Genomic DNA, 26540 nt, shown 5'->3' with positions numbered 1-26540 from the left:
TACATGTTAAACAACAGACACGTGAAAATTGCAAATCCATCTTTTTCTATTGGCCGTCTTTCCTGAATTGCACAGCCTACTGTAATAAAATCTATTATAGCAGCTTTAAACCACTGGCAAAGAGGAAGAGACATAGAGATGGTTACAAATTTTATAACAAACTGTGTAAGAAAGGCAGCTGTAGTTAGAGTGAGACCTTGAGTGAATGGGGAAAATAAATAAATAAATAAATATATATATATATATATATATATATATATATATATATATATATATATATATATATATATATATAATTTATTAATTAACTCAGTGATACTCCTAGTATTTAATGAACCTATTTGCTAGCTAAAAAGTTGGACCTAACACTTATGTATACTGATGTATAACTTTGATCTACATTATTGAAGTGAGACAACAAACACTTATTCATGACATTAATGAAAGCACAATCAGTTATGTCACTGCTAGGATGATTTATTAGTTAATTCAGTTAGGTTCTTCTTTTTTAATTTTTTGTTTTATTTTTACATATTTTGTTGTATTATGATTCTTTTTTCAATCAGTCAATCCCAGTGACCGATTTGAATTCTTCACAGACCACAGTTTGTAAACAAATGAATAAGAAACGAATAGAATCATGGTAAAAAAACATTGAAATGCATGCCTACATGAATCCTACACTTCCTGTCTTGCATATTTTAGTGGCAGACTTCATGCCTTCTTAATTTCAGTACTTCCAGGTCAAAGATCACCCCCCTGCTGCTGCAGTAACAGTGACATTAGCTCTCTCCTGCCAGGCCTACTGTGTTTCTCTCGTCTATTAGCCTTACTTAGATGTGACCTTTACTCAGGACAACAAATATGGTTCAGAGAGGTAAGAGGTTGTCAGCAAAAGACAGTTAACCAGGATACCCCTTCATGAGGTGACCAGAAGAGGTTCTCTTCTGTGATAAACACACTACTAAAGCAGGGGAGAGAAAGTCCTTACCATATTTCCTTTAGGGCCAGGTGGTCCATCCAATCCAGGAAGACCCTGCATGTGAATAAAACAAATGTTTTTGGCTGTGAGTTTCATGCTCTTTGTACAGTTGTAATTAAGCAAGTGTGGTGTTTATGGTACATACACGCTGTCCAGGGGTCCCAGCAGAACCTCTGGGGCCAAGAAGTCCTCTTGGACCCTGGTAATAAATAAAAGAGACATATTGTGAGAACTAATCAGTCCATTATACTGAACACAAGTAGTCCAGGCCAAAAGACCCCTTGGTAGATAGAGATATGGAGCATGGACCCTTTTTACAGTACATATGTGTTGTATTTTGAGTTACAACAAGTACCATATTTATACATACTTTTACAAGAGATTTGGTCAAACGTTCTACTATAAAGAGCCAAAAAGCAAACTACATTGAGGGCTGTGGGCTAAAAAATAAATGTTGAATTATATCCAACATTATATTAAAATTTACATTAAAAAAAAACAATCGCATTCACCTAAATCGTATTAACCCCCTTTTATAATATGGCATGGCAGGACAAATCAAAAGGCATCGTGGACCAGCATCGTGAACCAGCAAGCCTTGGTTTAGGTCACTAAACATCACTTTATGATGATGATTTCACTACAATATCATTAAAATACTATCATTATTGATGAGTAATATAAGTTAAAGTGAAGGGAAAACAAAACATTCAGCTGAACTTCAGCTGTGGTTGACGTTAACTCAATGTCATATATTGTTTAGTGCAAATGTAAATGTAAACCCCCTGTAGTTACATTGTATAACAGTTACATTTTTCAAAAATATGACTATTTTGTGATCCAGACTGATAAAGGCTTCAATAATATCTGCATACTGTGTTTGGATCAACTCAGAGAGATATATTAAAATCATCTTAAATGAAAAATAAAGGTTAATTATTATTTTTCCGGTCTGAGCACAAGGTTTAAGAAATGACACCCTGAATATGCTTTTTATTAATTAATTCAAAGTGGTTTAGAAACAACTATGTAAAACAGAAATAAAGGCACATTGAGTTTCTGCTGCAGACCCAGAGGTTCACTACATCAACTGTGGGACTCGCTCCAATTAGGTTCTACATCTTCAGGGCTGATTCTGTTATTTGTTAGATCTCTGCTGATGGAGTATTTAGTCAAAGAGCGAGTTAAATATGTGAGACTATTAGTGTGTCGTGAGAAACAGGGAAAGAAAGAGAGCTGAAGAAAATAGAAAACTGCAGCGTTCCTTTCCTATACAGAGCCATTACCTCAATGAGCAATGAGCAACAAATACTGAGATTTGAGGTGGAAAGAGCAGGGTGGGCCGTGAAGAGTGATTATAGTGGGCAGTCAAGGTCTTTTAGGCATAAAGTGAAGTTAATAACCCTCATGTTCTGTCCTGAGAGCAACTCAAAAACACGCTTAACATTGTTAACTTGATACTTCACTTATCCTAATTAGATTATACACAAAGTTTTAACTTGATAATACACACCTTACACGAAAAGGTCACATTACTTGTGGTCTTAAACACTTCATGAATTAAAACTACACAATCGTTCAAAAGTTTGGAGTCGATTTTATTTTTTAAGAAATCTCTTATGCTAAGGCTGCATTTATTTGATCAAAATACAGTAAAACAGTAATATTGTGAAATAGTATTCCAAATTAAAATAAATACTTTCTATTTTAATATATTTCAATATATAATTTATTGCCATGATGGCAAACATGAATTTTCAGCAGCCATTACTCCAGTCTTCAGTGTCACATGATTCTCCAGAAATCATTCTAGTATGCTGATTTGGTGCTCAAAAACATTTTTATTATAAATTAATTAATGTTGAAAACAGTTGAAACTGTGATACAGTTTTTTTTTTCTAACTGCCCCAAACCTTTGAATGTTAGCATATCTAGAATTTTTTTTCTTATCTTTTGCCAGGGTCAAACAGGAACTACTTCATAATATTGGAAATATTTAATAAGTCTGTGCCTACACCGTGATGCAAACGAGGGTTAAAACTTCAAACAATGTCTACTAAGCTTTGAATAGTTCACATAAAAAAAATATTTTGAAGGGAATTCATGACAAGAGAATACAAAATGCAAATAGAGATGGAGATGCTTACACTTTCTCCTGGCATTCCTCTCTGTCCAATCTCACCATCCTCACCCTGCAGACAAGAGCACAAACACACTTGCCAACGTGTCTGCACACACATATGCAAGTACATATGAATCAAAATAAGAAATTAATGTCACTTGGACAAACGCACCCTCGGTCCATCCTCTCCTGGAGGGCCTGGTGAGCCGATAGGACCTGCCTCACCCTAAAAGAAAACGAAAGAGATTAAATGACAGAGGGAGAAAAAGAGTAAATATATTATTACTGTCCCTGCCTGCCTGCCTACTTTTGGCTCCATGCATTGTTAGGGCCCATGACCACTATTTATAAGACTGCATCCCTATAAGAAGAGGCTATAACATAGCGGGGCCTGTAATTACTCAGGGCAGGATTAAGAGGACAGCACTTTGGCTGGAAATATACACAGCTCCCTGTGATCTGCGGGCCTCTTTCACTATACTTGCCCAGGCCAAGCAAGCCACACTCTGCTGTGCCTAGCGAGGGCAGCTTTCATTTGCCAGAGGAACGCAAGCACGCCAAACAACCCCCAGTGCCTCTATAATGAGATCAACTTCTCCTGCCACTATGACTGTCAGCACACTAAACAAAACGTACAGCGGCAGACATGGGACATTATAAAAATGTCTTGGCAGGAGCCGTCGAGAAGCTTTTCAAATAGAGTTAACGCAATATAGTAGATTTCTGTAGGAAAACTGCTGCTGAGGAATAAAATGAAACCAGGCAGGAATTGTTCCCATAATCATAAAGCGCTGTTCGAGACAAGCTGGAAGTTTGATAATTGAACATTAAAAAGACATTTTCTCACGGGTGGTGGTCAGGCATGCGTTCTGCTGTCTAGAACAATTCGCTTTCATTTCAAGTATTACAACAATGAAAGGAAACTACATATGAGTTTTCTTAAGAATAGCTCAGCACTTACCCTGTGTCCTTTCTCACCAGGAAGACCAGGAAGTCCATCAAATCCTCGGTCCCCCTGTTAGACAGTAATTACAATGAGAATAAAAATAGGGCTGTCAAAGTTAAAACCTAAGTGCATGTTTTTACGCATTTATTATGTTACTTATTTCTGCCCATGTAATTTCCTTAAAACTAAGGCTGTGTATTGATTAAAAAAATCGAACAAAATAAAAACAGTCACATCTGACTAAAACAATACATCTGACTTTTTATTTTTTTTTATTTCTGAAGATAAAATGGCCACTTACAGCTATTATTTAGGCCTGAACTGCAAATAATCAGACCGATCTTTTTATTTGGCAACACTTTCATGTAGGGACCAATTCTCACAATTAACTACTTGTTTATTAGCATGCCTATTATTAACATATTGGCTGTTTATTAGTACTTATAAAGCACATATTCTGCATGACCATATTCTTCATCCCTAGTCCTACCCAATACCTAAACTTAACAACTACTTTATTAACTATTAATGAGTACCAAATTAGGAGTTTACTGAGGCAAAAGTCATAGTTAATCATTTCGGTAACCCTTTATTTTAGGGTATCTTAACTAGTTGCTTATTAGCATGCATATTAATAGAATATTAGCCATTTATCAGTAGTAATTAAGCACATGTTAATGCCTTATTCTACATCCCTAATCCTACCCAATACCTAAACTTAACAACTACCTTACTATTAATAAACAGCAAATTAGGAATTTACTGAGGGAAAAGTTGTAGTTAATAGTGAATAAGTGTTCCCTATTCTAAAGTGTTACCATAGTGGCTTAATAGCGAGATTTGGACCTTAAAATAAAGTGTTACCTTTTGTTTATCATTTCCTTGTTACTAAATCAAACAAAAACATTAGTCTGATAATTTAATAAATTATTGCTATAATTCCACAACATTATCAATGTTATAACAACGTTTAATTTAAATGATTATTTTAGCTAGTAGAGATTAACTCATTAATTCAAAATCAGTAATTATATGACCCAGACACACAGTAACAAACACTCCCACTCCCAGTTTTCAATACAAAAGAAGCAGTTCTGAAACCTCAATCAGTGCCAAGTGTGTTTTGAGTCCGAGATGATTTTACCTTGGCTCCTGATTCTCCAGGAATTCCTCTGGCTCCGTCGGCTCCATTTCGGCCCTGTAAAACCAGGTCGTATCATCAGCCTGATGCTGCAGGTTAATGTGCTTAACATATGTTTTAAACAACTGCTGAATTAATGTGAGACAGGAGATGACGTGAAGCGAGCGAGTACACACAACCTAAATAAGGTGTGTTGAGTCTACGGCACGTTTGGGGATTGAGTTATTGTGGCAATTTGACTCATTTATAACAAAACTGTGAATAAACTGTGTCAAAGGAGAATCTGAGAAACGTTTGGTATTAAAACTGGCAGATGTGAATGTGAATCCAACAGACATATGTCATTCAGTTAAGCTGAAACAGGTAAATTAAGGTCAAGGCTAATAGACACAGACAGTTTCACGGAAAATCTGGTGCGTGGTTGGAGAGTGAACACTGGGCTTCTTGCGTAGAGCCTTTCAGCTTCACTTTGCCGGAGTACTTCAGCAGCAGTGTTGCAGATGTATTATGTATGTCACCTTTTTGCTTTTTCAATGTCATGCCACAATCAAACACTACCAATTAACAGCATGAGCAGATTTTTCCTATTCTTACCCTCTTGCCTGCTTTTCCATGTGGTCCAGTAGAGCCCTGAAGTCCTCTTGGTCCCTTAAAAACACATAACATTCTGTAATGAAAGCGTACTGCTAAATGACAAAGCTGTTTTGAAAATTAAGTAAAAGCAATTGTTACTTTTTATGTGACGTAACACTTAAATCCTAAAAGTTCTTCCTCACCGTCAGCTGACTGAGACTCTCTGCTCCAGAGTAGAAGCGCATGGTTTTTACAGTAGAAAGTGCTATTTTACTGCAGATGAGTGTTTACCCCCACAGCATATTTTACATTCAATTGCATGTAAGCTATACCATGAAAAGAAGCACGCTAATTGTTATGACAGCGTTAAAGCTTATGGCGGCTGCACCTGTAGGCTCCGAGGCAGAGCAAAACTCTGATGCAACACCCTAATTTGGTTAATTAATCTACAACAAACAATAACTACAACTGGATTCCGCTTTGGCTTCTTTTTGTCATTTAAAAGCAGCATTTTTAGAAACAATTTAATTTCAGGGTGGGCCTAAAGAAAACAGTCACTTAAAAGCATGAAAAAGCATCTTTAACTACAATATTTCCTCCAATGTAACACACTTTTAGGGAATAGTTCACTCAAAAATGAAACGTCTGATGACAGAATCATCATTTGTTTGGTGAACTATGTCTTTTAATATACATCTAATCATCTCAACTCTGCAGCCTTCAATCAGCCAAAAACACGTTAAATGAATAGAAAAGTTATGTGATTATGTGATTATCAAATGTGCAGCACTTTTAATACATTATCCCAACTCAAGGTGACAAGTATATAACACTACATAAAGTTTGGTGTCAAAAAGTTCAAAAGTTTAGGTTTGGAAAATGCAGTTTTCAGTAGCCATTACTCCAGTCTTCAGTGTCACATGATCCTTCAGAAATCAGTCTAATATGCTAATTTGCAGCTCAAGAAAAATGTCTTACTATTGTCAATGTTGAAAATAATTGTGCTGTTTTTGTGAAGCGATACATTTATTTATTTATTTTCAGGATTATTTATTAAAAAAAAAAAAGTTTAAAAGAACAGCATTTATTTCAAATCTAAATATTTTGTAGCATTATAAATGTCTTTTAATTTAATTTCTTTTAAAACTTTTGAATGGTAGTGCAAACTACTAGGAATAATGATCAGATAGCTGAGTCTCAGGAATAGTCATACCATTGTTCTAATCAGGATTACAATTCGGATTAAAGCTGTTGTTAAACAGGTTGTTAAAAAAGAGACATAGTCACCTGTGGGCCAGGATCTCCACTTTCCCCTTTAGCACCAGGTGCACCAGGACCACCCTGAAACACACGCACACATACACAGATGAGTTTTACGTCTCACACACCTCTCTAAACACCAATATCATATGCGTGGAGCTGTGTTTGGGTCACACTCTGGCTACCCAAACACATTCCTCTGCCATTGCTTTTAAAGGGCATTTGATTTGGAGGCAGCTGTGGAAAAGAATGAGAGAAATTCTAGTGGCATTCTTAGTATGATTCATCTCAAGAGGATAAAATACAGAAACACAAAAATGACAAAGGAAATCTGAGAAGGGAACGTGAAAACAAACAGCAGACAGCCTGAAAGCACATCAGCACCGAAGAACTGTTCATTTTCTAGTCATAAATCATAGCGAGATGAAAGCAACACATGTTCCTATCAGTGTTTGTGTGATGTCAACTGGAGGAAGTTGGGTTTGAAAGGAAGACATGGGAAAAGAAAAGAGACATTCACGAAGGTAAATCTTGCATGCATGTGGATTTTAGATCATGTTTATTTCATGTGCTCTTCTGTGCCCCTCATCTACATCATCATCATAATAATAATGAATTAAATGCATTTAAATTGAACAAGCATCACAATGCACTTTTTGTTCACAACTGAATTTCATTGTGTGCAATATATACTGTATATAGGTTTGTAAAACTGTTTATTTAATTTAATGTAATTAATTTACATTGAAAATTATTCATGTTTTCCAAATAAATGAAAAAATAATAATAAATTAAATGCATTTACATGAACAAGCATCACAATGCCTTAACTTCTTGTTTACAAGTTAATTTCATTGTGTGCAATATATTTATGTTTGCAAAACTGCTTATTAAATTAAATCACATTGAAAATGATTAATGTTTTCTAAAAACAAAACAACAACAACAACAGCAATAATAATAATAATAATAATAATAAATTAAACACATAAATTGAACAAGCATCACAATGCCTTAACTTCTTGTTAACAACTTAATTTCATTTTGTGCAATATAATGTATTTAGGTTTGTAAAACGGTTTAGCGTTTATTGAATTAAATTATTTATTAATTTACATTGAAAATTATTCATGTTTTTTAAATAAAAAAGGCATACTGTCACAGAAACATTGGCAACTGATTAAAGCATTATTAAAATCTAATGTCACCTATTCATGAAATGTATTTTATACATTTTTTTTTTATAGATATATTTTGCTTTATTAAATATATCTCGATTTCTTGTTGCATAACAATTACTTACCAACATTTACCCAGCAAATTTTGGGTAAAAAGCTTGTAAAAATATATTCAACATATGAAGTGAAAGTGGTACAGTAGTAATAGAACATAGTTTTAATTTGTTGAAAATGAATAATTTCATTTAATGTTTTCCTCAAATTATATAGTCATTATTAAATGTCACTTAGAAATGGAACACTCACCACAGGGCCGGAACGTCCTGTCAATCCCATTGGGCCAGGTGGTCCCCTCATAGTCAACTGCAGTGACGAAGTAAATGGTCAAAAAAAATGCAAACCTGACATTAACTGCAGTAGAGTACATATGTTGTGTTACTGGCAACTTGTACATTTCCATGTACCATACAGTGTTATGAGAACTATAAACCTGTCTTAGTTTTAACAGTCCCTTTAAACTTACTCATATACATTCTCTGCACCTAACACACTCGTTTCAGCCAAAATAAAAAATCATGGGCAACATGAACAAAGGTTACACACCCGAGCCTGGGCGAGGATGGCTTGGGCCTGAGCTTCTTGTGCTGTCACCACCGGACCTTTGTGAGCTTCCCCACCAGCACGGAACTGTCAGAGAATCATCCACAAACACAGAAATTGGAAGTTTATTTCAGTGCTTTTACTGCATGCTGGAATTTAGAGGAGCCACTGGAGTCACTACAACATAAAGCGGCCTCAACGGTCTTGTCATTATGGCTTTACATCTGGGCTGCAAAGTGCCAGTTTGTGTAGAGTTAATGTAGACTTTTGGGTGTAGCGTGAGTGCAGTGGGGTTACGGGGTGGGGTTAGGGTTTTTCGCAGCTGTAACAATTCATAACCTGCTTGGACGTTTACAATGATAGTAATTTGTCCAATGTTAGAGGAAGTGGCCATTTGCAGCTGATTTTGAGATAAGTTCAGTGGTTTCTCTAAGATTGCAGGCTGGAAAATCTTGTCCTTAATCAGAATCACTGGAAATGTATGGGTTGGACGAGCTTACCGGCAACATGAGGATGGTGCCAGAGGGCCCCGGAGCTCCATCTGCGCCTGGCAAACCAGGACGACCAGGAGGGCCCTGAAAGAAGAAGAGAGAAGGAGAAAAGAGGGAGGGGAAACAGAAGGAAATGAGCCATAAAGCGTGTGGGAAACTAATGTGTAAATGGCTGTACAAAAAAAGAAAACTATAGGCATGGAAAGAGATTGTTTCTTTAAAGTTTAAAATACAGGAAAAATACTGTAGGATCATTTTAAAATTGTCGGTTAGGTCACCTAAATCAACTCAAAATCCCTAAACAGTTCACAAAAACAAAAGCTCGACTAAACAGTTTAGAGAAAAATGCTGTGGCGCTTTTGCAAATTGCACCTAAACTGCAGGAGATTTCCGCAGCGTTCCTTACGCCCGAAATCAAAAATAGCTAATGTGCTAAAGCCCCGTCATTATCCCATAATAATACACTTAGGTTTATTTCGCCTTATATTTATACTGAGGTTTATGTATGTTTTGTGTTGTTTATAGTTCCTTTCATTGCGCTGTTTATTTGTGTGCGTGCTTGTGATGAAACTAACACCCCACAAGAAAAGCTGGGAGGACTTGAACGCATGCACTCATATGAAGGAATGCTGCTAGGGTAGTTTTGGGAAGAGATCTCTTTAGCAGGCATGTCACGCTCCTCTTGTAGATGGCTCACTTTAAATTGTTTCCATATGTGTGTGTGTGTGTTTTAAGGCTGGGCAAATGTCCTTTCTATGCAACATATACACCGACACCTAGTGCACATGTGCTTCTGTATATAAATCAGGGAGGATGTACTGGCCATCGAGGGAAGTGGTCGTCATTGTTAATTAAGCATTTTCGGCTACAGATTCATAAGAGGAGGAAATGATGGAGATCAAAGCGAGTGGGAAATCGCTTCCCTTCACAGACAAAAAGCCCTTTGTGCTAGGAGACACAGGTCAATGATGGTGGGAGTGCTGTCCGTTTCCCATAATGCACTGCAAAGGTTAACTCTACGGGAGGTTAAGAAGAAGAGGCCAAACTGAATCACCATAAAGTGAAAAAAAATCCAGCTGTTCGTTAATATGTGGACAGCTTTTCTCTATTCAGTTATCAACAGAGAGCATTTACAATTCTGAAAAATGGTGCGAACAGCACCAAACATAAGAATCTTTGGGAGAATGAGTATGTGTTAATGTATATGAGAGGTTATAAGTCTGCTGCTCCTCTGGAAGTGTTAATAGAGTGAGGATTTAAAGGCAGATCTGGTTTCAACGTGGCCCCTCAGGCCTTTGTAATATGCACACATCTGCTCGTTTAGATAGTTACGACATGCTGCTTGTCATTGGCTTATTCTCTCAATGCTTTAAACAATGTAAACTTTACCATTGTCTTTATGTGGAAGTCTAACTCCTCTAATAAAGTGAGAAAGGGATTGTGAAAGTTCTGACAGGGATACAGTTACCTATAACTGGTACGTGAATAAGACATTTAACACCACAAAGAGGATTAAGAGATAGGTAACCCATATGAGGGATGATTTTTTTGGGAAATGTCAACTTACTCTCTCACCAGGATCTCCGTGGAGGCCCGGGGAGCCTTGTATACCTGAAGTGCCGGGGAGACCCTGACAAAAAGGACATGTGAAATGTCAAAGGCAACGTAACACAGACAGAAACACTCTATGCTGCCATTTTCCATAAAGTTAAGTTTTCCTATGGAATTTTGTCAAGTGTAAAAAGAGTGTGGAACAAGGTGATACTCACAGGGGGACCTGGTGGTCCTGGGGGTCCCTCTACCAGCATCCCCTGAAAAGAATTGAAGGGGAGAGAGGAAGAAAAACATGAGTATGGTAGCATGCAGGGCAGGCCGTAAATCTCACAGTATGAGCAGTACGGAAATAAAAAGAAAATCAGTGAACAGGAACCCAAAAGATGTGGTTCATTTAGTCCAACTGAACCAATCGCCTTTTTTCACTATTCAAGAAAAGCGAATAATGCAACTGCTGTCAAAATCAGATGACTAATACATTGACATTTGAAAGTATTAATGTAAGAATCTTTTTTCCTGGACTGCTGACATCTTCCCTTTCCTTGACAACTGTACAAATAATAATTAGGTGGGAGGTATGACTACATTGGCATATGAAGAATGCATTACATTGATCAAAAGTGATAGTAAAAACTTTTACATTGTTAAAAATAATCTACTAAATGAAAAAAGCAACAACTGTTTTCAGCATTGTTATTAATAAGAAATAATTCTTGAGCACCGATTCAACATTTTAGAATTTGATTTCTCGCATGTGACACTAAAGACTGGAGTAAAGGCTCTTGAAAATTCAGCCTTGCCTTCAAAGGAATACAATAGTTTAAAATATATTAAAACAGAAAACAATTGTTTTAAATTGTAATAATATTTCAGAATATTACTGTTTTTACTGTATTTTTGATCAAATAAATACAGCCTTGGTGAGAATAAGACTTTTAAAAAATCATTTAACATTTAAAAATCCTCCCAACTTTAAACTTTTGAATGGTACTGTATATACTAATATACAATTATTAATTTTATTTGGTCACACTTTATTTTAAGGTCCAATTCTCACTATTAACAAACCGTTTAATATGACTTTTGCCTCAATAAACTCTTAATTTGCTGTTTATTAATAGCTAGTAAGGTAGTTAAGTTAAGGCAGGGGTTCCCAAACGCGTTCCTGAAGCCTCCCCAACACTGCACATTTTGCATGTCTCCTTTGTCTGACAGACCCATTTCAGGTCTTGGAGTTGCTACTAATGAGCTGATGAGTTGAATCAGGTGTGATTGATAAAGGAGACATGCAAAATGTGCAGTGTTGAGGAGGCTCCAGGAACGAGTTTGGGAACCCTGAGTTAAGGTATTGGGTAAGATTAGGGACGTACAAGCCAAATTCTGGAAATGTTGGTTCAGCTTTTGTTTGGGTCTTTGTTTTTTAAATTTGAATAAAATGAAAACTAAAAGAATTTCAAATCACATGAGCCAATATTTTATTCACAATAGAACATAGAGAACATAACAAATGTTTAAATGGAGAAATTGTACACTTCTATCCACTAAATGAGCTAATTTCAAATTTGATGCCTGCTATATGTCTCAAAATAGTTGGGACGGTGGCATGTTTACCATAGTGTAGCATCTCCTCTTCATTTCAAAACAGTTTGAAGACGTCTGGGCATCAAGGTTATGAGTTTCTGGAGTTTTGGTGTTGGAATTTGGTCCCATTCTTGCCTGATATAGGTTTCCAGCTGCTGAAGAATTCGTGGTTGTCTTTGACGTATTTTTCGTTTAACGATGTGACAAATGTTCTCTATAGGTGAATGATCTGGACTGCAGGCAGGCCAATTGAGCACCTAGACTCTACTACTATGAAGCCATGCTGTTGTAATAGCTTCAGTATGTGGTTTTGCATTGTCCTGCTGAAATATACGTCGTCTGGAGGGGAGCATATGTTGCTCTAAAACCTTTATATACATTTCAGCATTCATAGTGCCATAGTGCCTTCCAAAACATACAAGCTGCCCATACCATATGCACTTATGCACCCCCATACCATCAGAGATGCTGGCTTTTGAACTGAATGCTGATAACACACTGGAAGGTCTCCCTCCTCTTTAGCCCGGAGGACACGGCGTCTGCGATTTCCAACAAGAATGTCAAATTTGGACTCGTCTGACCATAGAACACTTTTCCACTTTGAAACAGTCTGCAGATGGCACGGTGGATTGTGTTTACCGACAGTGGTTTCTGGAAGTATTCTTGGGCCCATTTAGTAATGTCAATGACAGAATCATGCTGATGAGTGATGCAGTGTCGTCTGAGGGCCCGAAGAACACGGGCATCCAACAAAGGTCTTTAGCCTTGTCCCTTATGCACAGAGATTCTCCAGTTTCTCTGAATCTTTTGATGATGTTATGCACTGTAAATGAGATTTGCAAAGCCTTTGCAATTTGACTTGAGGAACATTGTTTTTAAAGATTCTCAGATTGGAGAGCCTCTGCCCATCTTTAATTCTGAGAGACTCTGCCTCTCTAAGACATCCCTTTTATAGCTAATCATGTTACAGGCCAATTAACTTAATTAGTTGCTAGATGTTCTCCCAGCTGAATCTTTTCAAAATGGCTTGCTTTTTCAGCCTTTTGTTGCCACCGCGCCAACTTTTTTGAGACCTGTAGCAGGCATCAAATTGGAAAGGAGCTCATTTAGTGGATAAAAGTGTAAAATTTCTCCATTTAAACATTTGTTATGTTCTCTGTCTTCTATTGTGAATAAAATATTGGCTCATGTGATTTGAAAGTCTTTTAGTTTTCATTTTATTCAAATTTAAAAAAACGTCCCAACATTTCCAGAATTCAGGTTGTAGAATATGGTCATGCAGAATATGTGCTTTATAAGTACAAATAAACAACCGATATGTTAATAATAGGCATGATAATAAGCAACTAGTTAATAGTGAGAATTGGCCCCTACACTAAAGTGTTAACTTTTATTTTTATATAATATTATATAACTGTTTGCAGTCTGCCACATTCTTAACTGCCGCACTATTGAGAGGGAAAATATGATGCATTATGAGTAGTTGCATTTCATTTGGTACTTGTAAAAGCTTCACGCAGAGTTTACCTACCGGCTCAATGACTGCAGGTTCACCTTTTTGCCCCTTTTCACCACCATAGCCACCACCAACCTACAACAGAGGCAAAATAAACTGAGATTTAATGACAGAGGAAGTACTACTCCTGTAGACCAAACAACTGTAAAACAGCACATTAAGTACTACAGCTAATGCCCAAAATGGACTGTATAACTCTATAAAGCCAAGTGGTGAACATGCTCAGTGATTACTGTGAGGATGATTAGAAAAGAAGTGTGAACTCGATCTTTTCCTATAATGTCCACTTATAAAATCCACAGGGAAAGTCATTTGACAATATTTATACAGTCATTTAACAAGTATTAAATTCAGCCCATTAATGTGTGCATGTGTGTTTTGTATTTGTGGACCAGGATGATATCTCTCTCCAGGAATGAAGAAAAGGAGCACAAAGCCACTGTGGTCAGTGTGTGCATGTGTGTAAGTGTCTGTGTGAACGAGTGCTTGTGTTGAGCTGTGAAAAGAAGTCTCAAGTTAAAACAGATCAACACTGCAATCACACAGCTAACATTTCATTTCCTGTCTCCCACACACCACAAACAAAATGGCTAAAGCAAAAAGCGACCACAAGCAAAAAGAAACTTTCATGTGTTGCTGTGTCAGCAGACATACTGTAACATAGTAAGGTAAATGGACATTATTCCTATTAATTAGGGGCATTAGAATTAGTTACAGTATGTGGTTGCAATAAAAAAAACAGAATTCTCTTGCCACACAACTGACTTGTTTCCAACATAAAGATGGAGAAGTCAACTCACATTACTCTCTGTGACCTGCGTTTCAGCAGGTCGGCCTGGTCCAAACTCGCTCTCGTAGGTTGATCCGGTGGGTTTAGCTCCATTAGTATTGTAGTCATAGAACGCATCTTCATAAACGCTGGGGTCTATCTCTTTTGCATCATATTCGTTAATGTCGTATTCCTTAAAGTCCTGGTTTTCTGCACCATTAGTGCTTTTGGACTCCATAATATCCACATTCTCATTGGTGGCAACGGTGGGATCCACTCCAACTTCTTCTATCCCTGTAATGTAGTCGTCTACTATTTCCTCTTTTGGCGATGGATTCTGCCCAGCCCGGGAAGGCAGGAGGTCAGCGAATGAAGGAAACAGGGAGGTTAGTCAATGCAGACACCTAATCAAACTAATGGAACTCATTTAATGAAGCTCTACAGGTGAAAATACAATTGCACTAGCAACGCATAATTTTAAATGGGATCATTTTAGACATGACAGTGTTTAATTGGTCTAATTTCTGTAATATATGTATTTTATGATATGACCTTACAAATGTACAATATATATTTAAAAATCTGCTTTCTTTGTCAATTAATTTCATGACATTTAAGTAAAAAAAAAAAAAAATCATATCTATTTATATTGTCTATTTATAATAATAACAATTCATATTTGTTTTGTTAAAATATATACATGCATGTCAATATATAGTTATAAATTTTACATATATAAACAAATTCTAATTTTCTAATTATATGCCATTTAGTTTATATTGAACGTGTCAGAAAGTGTTCAAATACTTTTGGGGGCAACTTTATGTGACAAACAACTATAACATTCAATATTTTACCACTGCAGTGAATAGAAACAAAAAATCTGAATCGTTTTGGTTAATAAAATGACAAACCACAACAACCTTGCATGTGATAATGCTGCACTGGTTTCTTGTCTTACTTTGTACATCCCATGCCTTCCAGCATTTTTTTTCTTTTACTGGAAAACTATTTTGGCTAAGTCTGACAGCTTTCCTCACCCAGTGAACAAAAGTAATTAAGATTTCTCTAGTTAATCCCAGCCTTTGTATTGTATACCAGGAGTGCTTTATGTAGGTGCCTCATTTGAAGCAGACGTTTGGCCATCGCTAAATGCAAAACATATTGTTCCAGTTAAAGCTGGATGTTCTTCATTTAGCCTTCATTTGTGCGATGTCTTAGAACAAACTGTGGCATAATCATCAAACTATTGAAATAATATAAATAATGAAAATACTATAATTTCACTGCTTTCAGCTGAATGTAAACCGTTACATGGAATAGTGTTTTTTATTTGCCTTTTACCCATAAAAATCAGACTGAGGTACAGCCATTCGGTGAAGATAAACCACAATGAACCACCTCAAGTAGAGCTGGCACCTCAAATGTGGATGATTTTCTACTTTTCTCTCATAGCTTGGTTAAAACTATCTAAAATATAGCAATTATTTAAATTAATAAGAAAATAACATAAGAGATAACATAATAAGAAAAGGTGCAAAATAACATTCTAAAGTCAGAAAAACTTTACCAAAAGAAGGCTATTTAAATAGAAACCCACATAAAATAGACCATGGAAAATAAAAATTAGAAGCATGCAGATCTCTACCTCATGGACTGGAATGGAAACAGAAGGGGCTTCAGTGCCATAGTCCTGCTCAATATAGTCTCCAGTGTCAGCAGTGCTGGGCTATATCACACAAGAGATTCACATCACCCAGAATGAATAAATGTATCTAATGTTGACATGTGAATATTAATTTATTGTTCATTTTAAAACAACTGCTTATTCTTAGCTGTTTATATCTGAATTTGAAACATGAGCAGTTCAAGTACAAGTAAAAGTTAGATTTGGCAAGTAAATAACAGCTGGCTGGTAACTTTATTACACATTTCAACACAATAGTAGATGCTTTAAATCACTCTGAAAGAAATCAAACTGTCTACAAATGAAAAAAAAAAGAAAACTCTGTTACATTTATCATCACAAACTGAGATAGGATATATTGACTTGCACTGTTTGTCTAAAATTGTCTTTCTGACAGTGGAATTATTTCTTGATAAACACAATATGAAATACAGTTTCAAGTATGGTCAATACATTTTCTCAAGATCTAGCAAAAAGTTACATTTGGAGCCTGTATTTGAATGAAAGTGATGGTGCATGAGGAGACAGAAAGGCAAAGTGACAGAGAGCGTGAGAGTCGGGGTAATAAATCAGAGACCACACAGTGTGGAAGTGGGCGGGCTGAAGAAATTCCCACAGTGATTGACATGGGCCTGGGCCATACAGATGAGCAAGAGTCTTTACCTTGGTCTCAGTACCGACGTTGTCAGTGGGATTTTCAGTGGCAGTCCCTTCTTCTGTGTAGTCATAGAACTCATTATAATCTGTGTATTCAGTATTGTACTGAGAGAGAGATGAATGCATGTTAGAAAGAAAGACTTGAATTCAAAGCCCTTATACAGTCCACAAAACACATTTGAACACTTTTTGAATATCTGATATCCAAAAAAAAAAGTGTAAACAAAAATATAAAAATTACTTATTTATTTGTGGCCATAATTTTGAACTGTAATTTTTGTAATTTTTTTTATTTATTTAATAATAAACACCACTTAATTTTATATTTTGTGAATTAATGCAACAATGTTAAGTGAGGTTACATTTTTAAGTGTTCAAATGCTTTTTGGGGTCACTGTGTACTAAGGGTAAGATGCATTGTAGCATACATTATTGGCATATCACATTTAATACAAATATAAGAATTTCAAATCACGCAAAATGCACTTAGGTATGCCATTGAGGTGATGGGTGATCAGTGAACTACAAAACCGTTTTGTAGTTTAAATATTTGAGAACTTTAATTTTGTTGACCTTCCCTTCCATTTAAACCATCAAATCAGTAATGTCAAATGGCTTAGTTTGATTTGATGATTTGCACAACATATTTTTACACATTTTCATTAAAATCATTTTATGGTACAAAAGCACAAAATAAATTATTTTAGCCCAACTGGGCCTCATTAATGAAACACGAGCAGAATGAATTTCTGTGGAAATCCATGTATCCAGTCACATTAAATTCCATAATCTTAATACAAATCTCATGAATGTCATGAATAAGGTCCAATAATGAAGTTTACTATAGTGTAACTCTCCAGTGCCATCCCTACTGGAGATTAAACCTGTAATTTTTTTTTTTTAAAGATAAGTATTAACACTGTGCCAAAATAATCAATGAGTACCAGTAACTTGTAATTAGAAAAAGAGACATAAGTAAACAGTATTCTTGTCACCAGTGAAAATGCACATAAGATCAAGAAAATTCAACCTCTATAAAACATAAAAATGCACTTCAAATGTCAGATCATGTGGGTATGTGATAGTGAAAATGCTAAAAAAAAAAAAAAAAAAAAGTGTCTTAAAGTGTATTAAAACAATATAATAAGACTGCCTGCTAATGCTCTATTTTATTTCATAATTTTGAGGCACCTGCCTTATCAGTCCACTGGTACTTTAGTTAAATGTTCTACATCCAAAGAAGAGAATTACTGATGATTACAAAAAAACAAAACAAAAAAAAAGGTAATATAATATTGCCAATGAACATAAAAATTGTTGGTATTACTGTACATTCTGGCACTTTGATACAGAACGTATAATACCAACATAAAATGAACGCAGCAATTAGCATGAAAACCCTGTGCGGATTTTTTTTTTTTTTTTTGTGAAAAGTTAAACAGAGCTCATGGTATTCACGGTGTATATTATTCATGGCACTTTGCAATTTATAATTAATTTATTGGATAATTCTGCTTCTTATAAAGCGTGTAAATTAAATGTTACACTCCTAAGCCACTTGCGCACAAACAGTTTTTGAAAGTTGTTAAGCACTTAAATAGCAATCAATTTAACAATTCAACAAAGAGCTATTGTTAAGTCCTTCCCAGTAATAAATTACTTACGTTGTTTATGACAAACGAGCAATCATAAACATATGTTTCCAATTCTCTGCTTGTTTTCCTCTCTTATTGTATTAAGGTGCATGAGCATAAGGTGAGGTATAGTAGATTGTAGTGGTATAGCAAGTTAACAGGCATTCTGTGATGTGCCTTTGTCCATCAGAAAGGGATGAATTTAAGTCCCTGTGCATCAGCTGAGCTAATAAAAATAACAGAGAAAAAAGAACTGAGGCCTGGTGGACTGGCTGCATTCCACTGGCTGCAGAAGAGAAGCGAAAAGGAAGAAATATCCAGCTGCGAGTCGGTTTACGGCATTAAAGGGTCTTGCCAGGCTTGGAGCCTGCCATGGCTGTAGCCAGCGAGCTGGATGAAAAGCATAAATATTGTCTTGGGCCATTAAAAATGCGTCCCCATTTCCCACACGTGTCTTAAAGCATTTGGTACGGTGCAGGGGAGCTCCTTGCAGGAGAAAATAACGGGCCTGCGTCCAAGCTCTCTGCTCTTCCTAAAAGATATAGATGTTAGGCTGCTGATGCTGGACTGAGTTACAGCACTAGTAAGTTAACACGGATTATAAAGCTATATATCATCTGCTTTTAAAAAGCTGACTATACAGTTATTTAATTAGTTTTTACCGCTCTGTATTAATTCGCTGATTTCTCCATTGGTTTTGCTCTGGCGTCTTCCATGATACGTGAAGCTACATTTTCCATCCACTGTTGTGGTGTAGTTCTCAATACCCCAAGGAGCCGTTACAGTGATTTATCATCATGTTACAATCAGGAGTTCTTTAACAGCTGAGAGACATAACTTCACTTTTCCAGGTATTCCAGAGTTAGCTGTGGAGGGAGAAAGTAGGCTTTCCCAGCGAGCATGCAGGAGTCATTAAAGAAAAATATATTTCCACACCACTCAAAAGTGGGCTCAGACTTTGTGGCAGGGGGAAAAATAGTTTCCACAGTGAGCTCATTGGTTATTCTATGAAATATTATTGGAAAGCATTGACGCACTGAAAAAGCTTAATATCGAAAACCAGACAAACCGCACTGTTTCAATTCGGGATTAGCAGAAGAGTTTAATCCCTCTAGATCACAGTTGTGATTCACAATTGATTCCGTAAGGACAGTTTGTTCAGACCAGCAGCTCTAATAAAATGTTCTGTACCACAATAATAGTCTGAATAATAGGGGTGGACATTTAAAATATTTTTTAGTTGATTCACTTATAAAAAAAAAAATAGATATACTAACACTAGTATGACAAATATGAATATATATATATATATATATATATATATATATATATATACACACACACACACACACACACACACACACACACATACAAATATAATAAAACATTTGTAAATATATGATGACCTTCCCTCACCTTGGCATCAAGTATCCACAGCGCCACCTAATGCATTTATTTGTAACACTGATGTTTAGATGAGACATTTATTGGAAAAGTACATACTTCTGGTCTTTCTGGATACGAGGCAAAAGCACCAAAGGAAATCAATTTGAAGATCTTGAACAGTGTTTTTACTGGAAAACTAGTTGTTGCAGAACAAAAACCCAACTAGGCGATTATTCATATACAGTATATCCCTACTAAACACTAATGGATAATTCAGATATTTGGCAATGTTTTTGAATCCAGGCCTAAGAAAGCCCCAGACAGAAGCTGTGGGTGTAGACCGTATATAATCCATTAATACATCATCACATAACCACACACAACACACTCGTCTGGGTCAGATCCAGACACGTACTGACCTCTTCCTCGGGTTCCTGGGCCTGTGGTGTCTCTTGATGGGGGGTTTCACAGTCAGGGCTGTAGTGTTCACAGTAGTCATAGGCTGCACGAGGGTCTGCCACCAAAAGAAGCTGCTGGATGTCTCCCTGGATGACATCACAGAGACATTTATCAGAAATATACTGGTTGTCTATACATAAAAATTATATATGCCATTTCTAGACAGACAGATAGACAGATACATAGACAGGCAGATAGAGATATAGACAGGCAGACAGGTAGACAGACAGACAGGCATACAGACAGACAGACATATAGGCAGATAGAGATATAGACAGGCAGACAGACAAACAGATAGATAGGCAGGCATATAGGCATATAAGCAGATAGGCAGATAGGCAGATAGGCAGATAGATAGATAGATAGATAGATAGATAGATAGATAGATAGATAGATAGATAGATAGATAGATAGATAGATAGATAGATAGATAGATAGATAGATAGATAGATAGATAGATAGACAGATAGACAGATAGACAGACAGATAGGCATACAGATAGATAGATAGACGGACGGATAGACAGGCAGACAGACAGACAGACCGACTGATAGAGAGACAGACAGACAGACAGACAGACAGACAGACAGATAGACAGACAGATAGACAGACCAGACAGACAGACAGACAGACAGACAGACAGACAGACAGATGGAGAAATACACACACATACAGACTAACAGAGAAGAAATATCTGAGAAACCATGAGTCCTATTCTGGCACATAACAATGAACAGCTGCTCACCGCAGAATCCATCTTTTGATATTGTACTAAATCAAATAAGCATGTGTCTATGTGTCACAGAGAACAATATGCATGATAACATCGAAAGTATCTGCGGGGCATTGAGCATTAGCCCCTCTTTCTGTCATGAGTTTCTTTCCCAGCCTCTCAAAATTTGCTCACAAACAGGAAAAAGGCAGACGTGCTGCTCAGCTGAAAAAACAAGGAAGAACAAAAGCGCAGGTTCAGCGCTGTGCGAGCACACGTCGAAACGGCCACTAATCTGTGTCCTATTCAAAAAGCACTATTGTGCTCCACAGTGAGTCACATTTCAGAGTGGTCCTACGTTAATGACTGAGGAATGGCAAGAAAAATAACCAGCACCCGTGCTGATGTGAAATATCTGAGGCCGTCTGTTTTTCATAAAAATTTTGGGAAAGGAAATAAGATCCCTTCTCCCACCTCGACACAAAGGCCAAACAGCTCCGTGCACAAGCCGAACCCGAGGAATTCTTCAAGCGGGAACTGTCTGACTCTGCTGAGAATGTAAACTACTGCTGGAGAAACCGCAGAATACCTCTGCTGACCCGCTCAGACTCAGACCCCCTGTGCCATACTGATATAATGCATCGTAAATAGGTAAAAAAGTCAAAGAAGGGCAAAGGTAAATGAATACAGATTTATTTGATTTGATTGGCGTGTAAAGTCGAGTCAAGCGGGGTGGCCTGTGGAGGAGAATGCTAACATGCAGACGACATTAAATTACAGGGTCTACATCTGTAGGAGCTTAAGGCGCTGGAAGACATTTTATGGTACCAAAATGATGCTTCCTGCAAGCATGACCAATAAATCCTTGTACACACTGGAGAGCTCTGAAATCCCTCTATACAACATACATCTCATGATTAAGAACTAACACATGTTTAGGAGCCAAATGCATTTTAAATGCAACTTTATATTTCAAAAAAAGTTGTACGATTAATGTAGGTAAGAAGCAGTGTTTTTCTGAAAAGCTGTGGCAGAATTTCACAGATTTTCACATACTGTAAAATCAGCACAGAAAATATACGAGTCAGCAAATTTTGCCTGGGCCTGGTCATCTTGTAATCTGAGGCAATTGTTTTCAACCTTTATACCAAGGACTCCCAAATATCATGATTATAAGGGACCAACTTCCTAAAATATGAAGACATCAAGATATTTTGTATATCAATTACATCCAAAAATATCAATTTTTATTGTGTGAGAAAAATATTAACTGCAAATCTTTATAAATAACGCGTTGCATCATATATTAACTAAATTATGTTTACATTGTGATTGTACTAAAGCATTTAAAAAAATATATTATCTGGAAAAATGTTATCATATTTGTTATCTTTTACCCATTATCCACTTTTCTATCCTAAGCTAAATAGAAATATATATAAAAAAAATAAAACTAATAAAAATGACAAAAGCACATAAATTGACTTTAAACTGAAATAAATGAAAACTAAAAATATAAAAATAAAAATATTATATATATTATAATATATAAATAATACTAAAATAACACAACGCTGGTGTCCCCTCAAAAAAAACAAAAATAAAAAAGGTACATCATGAAACCCTTGATACATGAACACTGATATTCAGTGACCGCATTCAAACATAGACAAACCATTCAAACACGCCTGACCTAGTTCAACATTAAGTCAAAAATGTGTTGGCCCACTACTGACATCCATCTCTGGTCAAACACATCTCCCTTTTCAGCTTATTCCTAGTCTGAGTCCCATCCAATGACTCTCCATCACTGGACAGGAGTTGTTTTTCTAAGCATCTGGCACATCTTCTTCCTCACTATTGAGAACATAGATAATATACTAGCATGGCTCTGGACTAAACACCGACGGAAACAGGGAGATATAAATCTACTTTGAATACTTGAGCATCCATTGGGATTGCCCTGTCTTACAAAGACTGCTGAGTACTCTGTTAATTCATAACAGACACATTCTATTCAAAGAAAAACTCCTTGTACAGCACAGTGAGCTAATTTCAGATTCTGGATATTAAATATTGAAAAAGAGGCCAAAAACTTCCAACAACAGATCGGTATCAAAATCCCCACCAGCTACTTGTTGTGGTTTGATTTTCTTCATGTGCATCACCAGTCCACTCAAAATCTCTAAATGTATTAGTTACATGCTCTATTAAGTCTGTTCAGGCTTAGAATATAAAGAACATTCAAATTGGCAGGAATTGAATACAATCCAGGCTACAGATGTCAAAAGAAACGGTTCTTACTGTTAATACCAAGTTAATATATTTTTTTTTTTAAAGAAGCAATGATTTCAGAATTTCTGCAGCAGTAGTACCATGTAGGCTACCCAAGTGCTGTCTGAGAGACAGACAGATACTTTCAAATGGCCAGCTAAACCAGTGCTAATGTAAACACATTTATAGTTGTCTGTACACGGACCGGACAAAATAAAAAATCTAAAACCACTCCCTTAACCAATGCATTCTCAAAAGCTTCACCTGCTTCTCATACTCTTCCTTTAATTACAACAGCAACCGGTGGCGTTCGTCTATCCTGCTGCGGTAATAATAATATTCTCAAGTGTGCCGCAGGACATAAAGCAATTTTATGCAAGACTGTTCAGATCACTTCCACCTAATGACCACTGCTATTACTGTACACCAGACTCTACTGGCATAACTGAACTAAAAATGAACAAGCTTGTACAAAAAAAAAATCATTCTAAAATCTAAACTGAAGTCTGTAGTGACAGATCTTTTCTTTTGTGGTGTACATGTACAGGTAAAAAATGTAGGGCGGTAGGGTAGACACGATTAACCAGTAGAAATTCGTCAACTGATTTTGAACTATTGTCGCTATCGTGGTTACAAGCTCACGTAATGCTGTTGTGCTACATGGTCACAAAAACGTCTCTTGCACACGTTTTTAAACATTGGGGTTTAAAAACAAGTGATTTTAACCGTTGAAATGCAATCAGCAGTGAAAGAGAACTCATTTCGCTATATGTGCGTGCTGTCTGAGAGATTGTTTCTGAGCGCTGTCAGAGAGGCACACGTGAAGACTGTGCTCATAGAGTACGAGAGTATTGAACAGAGTAATTTTTGTTGCTTTATAGACTTTGAACAGTTAAATATACACACTTCTATGTGTCAAAATGCCCGTCTTTGCAAGTATCCTCATAAACAGTTATTTAGGTCTTAAGTGAAAGCAAACAGCTGAGAAAGAAAACCATGTGTAACAGTATATTGGATCCGGGCAGCTCTTAAAGTGACAGCAGTCTAATTTCCCTGCTGTCTATCGTTCATGTTAATCAAACAACAAAAAAGAGAAAATCTCTCTACTCTTGACTTAATCACTTTTGTAACTTTAATAAGAAGAAATATATATTTAACTTACACAGCGAAGAATATGCACTGTTTTTATATATTAGATTACTAATATATACTGCCCCATAGGGCAGTACCTGGTTCTATCATGGATGGATGAATCGCTCAGAAAAAGAGCAATAACATGCATATAAAAACTGGATGGATTACTGTACAAAAAGTGAGCTGAAAGAACAAGGCCCAGAAGTGTTTTTAGTAACAGCATGACAAAACTTAATGGAGTAGGAGTAAAATGAGTTCAACACATGACATCCACCCATTCTTATCTCCCTTACCTGATGAAGTGTTAATGCCCTATTCTCCTGAGGACTGTGCAATTTACACGACAGGGGTCAAGCCCAGAGAAGAAAGTTTGGTTCATTATGTGTGCACTGAAACTAAACCAGGCCAAAGGTTAAATCATCGCTTATGATTACCACTGTCAGCACTCCATAATTATGACTTGAGGAACACCAAGTATTCCTGCCAGTCTCTATGACCTGCCATGTAACCTTTCTGTCACAAAAGGCAACAGACAAGAGTGAACATTAAGGTCAAATGCAAATTGACAATGGTGTGGAGCCTCCAGCAATGCACTATTCTATTTTAATACTCATTTTACAGGTGAGGTTGAGTGAACTATGCAAAAATACCGTAGAACTTTTTTTGTCAAATTATATTTATGTCCCTGCTAGAAAAACTATGTAATGGTGGTTTACCAGCCCTAACCAGCTTAATCAACATCTAACTGGCCAATCTCCAGCCCAACAGCTGTGATCCACAGGACTGGCCAGATGCTACAAAAAGTGAATCTACAAAGTGTGTCACTGACTGAATGAACTTTTCAAATTAAGCTACATTCAACTGGAAAATTCACCAACCTTGGTTGCTCGAGAGGTTCAGAAAATTCTGTAGTAGCAGTCGACAATAATAAAACCGACTAAATAGTAAAATAGCAAATACATTTTATTCTCAAGATCGTAATATGCAGTCCATGAGAACCTCTGGGTCTTGGACCAAAAACTACTGACCACCTCTGGTTTAAATGTACTGGCTGAATAGTTACAAAACCTAAAATATATACTTGAAACAGAATGTGTTTTTGTGTTTAAAAATGTAAGACGTGGGGGTCTAGTGCAGGGTTGTCCAAACCAGTTCTTGGAGGTCCACTGTCCTGCAGAGTTTAGCTCCAATCCAAATTAAAGAAAACCAGCTGAACCAGCTTATCAAGGGGTGCGTCTCAATCAGCTCCCTAGTTTAGTCATAGCACTGATCAGGAAGTCGGTCTCAACTGCAAAATCCTTCTAGTGCACTGGAATTTTCGCTCCTTGAAAATTTCAACAATGCATCACAAAAACCAGCGAGCCAGATTCCTTAACAGTGCCCGGATTCGTGAACATGATATACTGAATCACAAACTCAAGAGCTATTGAGATGATTGAGATGCGCCCAAGGTCTTCAGATTCACTACAACAAACTTTCAGACGAGTGTGCTCCAACTGGCTGAAGCTGAACTCCAACCGTGACGTTAGCCCTCCAGGAGCAGGATTAGACACCCCTGTTCTAATGAAAGTCACAGTCAGCCATATTTCAAGGCCTGGAGTCAGTAGTTATCCCTCCAGACAGTTTAACCTGGATATTCAGCAAAGAGTTTTGGAAAGATTCAGAAGAAAATACAGACTGGAATAATATCATGGAAAATGCAGATTGTTTAAAAAGTGCACAAACAGCAACTGACTGCCAAATGCAGAAAACGTGGAGTATCTAATGTACACCAGATCTTATTTCACATTTTCATGAAATAGCCTACAGACAGACTCTGAAGCAATATGTTCATTTTATGCACTGGCAGACAGATTCCATGCACACTTTGAATAACATTAGTGT

General features: G+C 36.7%; 1 protein-coding gene across 1 annotated transcript in view; it reads right to left on the bottom strand.

Moving 5' to 3' along the window:
• Positions 1 to 26540, bottom strand: part of col11a1b (collagen, type XI, alpha 1b) — an 81274-nt gene that overhangs the window by 35891 nt on the left and 18843 nt on the right. The window contains exons 5-22 of the mRNA XM_058761109.1: positions 20497 to 20622; positions 17064 to 17162; positions 16362 to 16442; positions 14745 to 15050; positions 13960 to 14019; positions 11063 to 11104; positions 10861 to 10923; positions 9303 to 9377; positions 8806 to 8889; positions 8509 to 8565; positions 7052 to 7105; positions 5786 to 5839; positions 5195 to 5248; positions 4066 to 4119; positions 3277 to 3330; positions 3130 to 3174; positions 1128 to 1181; positions 992 to 1036 (exon numbers count right to left, since the gene is read on the bottom strand). Coding sequence (XP_058617092.1) covers positions 992 to 1036; positions 1128 to 1181; positions 3130 to 3174; positions 3277 to 3330; positions 4066 to 4119; positions 5195 to 5248; positions 5786 to 5839; positions 7052 to 7105; positions 8509 to 8565; positions 8806 to 8889; positions 9303 to 9377; positions 10861 to 10923; positions 11063 to 11104; positions 13960 to 14019; positions 14745 to 15050; positions 16362 to 16442; positions 17064 to 17162; positions 20497 to 20622 — 1407 coding nt within the window. The remainder of the gene's footprint in view (positions 1 to 991; positions 1037 to 1127; positions 1182 to 3129; positions 3175 to 3276; positions 3331 to 4065; positions 4120 to 5194; positions 5249 to 5785; positions 5840 to 7051; positions 7106 to 8508; positions 8566 to 8805; positions 8890 to 9302; positions 9378 to 10860; positions 10924 to 11062; positions 11105 to 13959; positions 14020 to 14744; positions 15051 to 16361; positions 16443 to 17063; positions 17163 to 20496; positions 20623 to 26540) is intronic.

The sequence above is a fragment of the Onychostoma macrolepis genome, chromosome 02 (assembly GCF_012432095.1).
Source record: "Onychostoma macrolepis isolate SWU-2019 chromosome 02, ASM1243209v1, whole genome shotgun sequence".
In the NCBI taxonomy this organism is placed as follows: Eukaryota; Metazoa; Chordata; class Actinopteri; order Cypriniformes; family Cyprinidae; genus Onychostoma; species Onychostoma macrolepis.
This window is presented reverse-complemented; position numbering and strand designations above follow the sequence as displayed.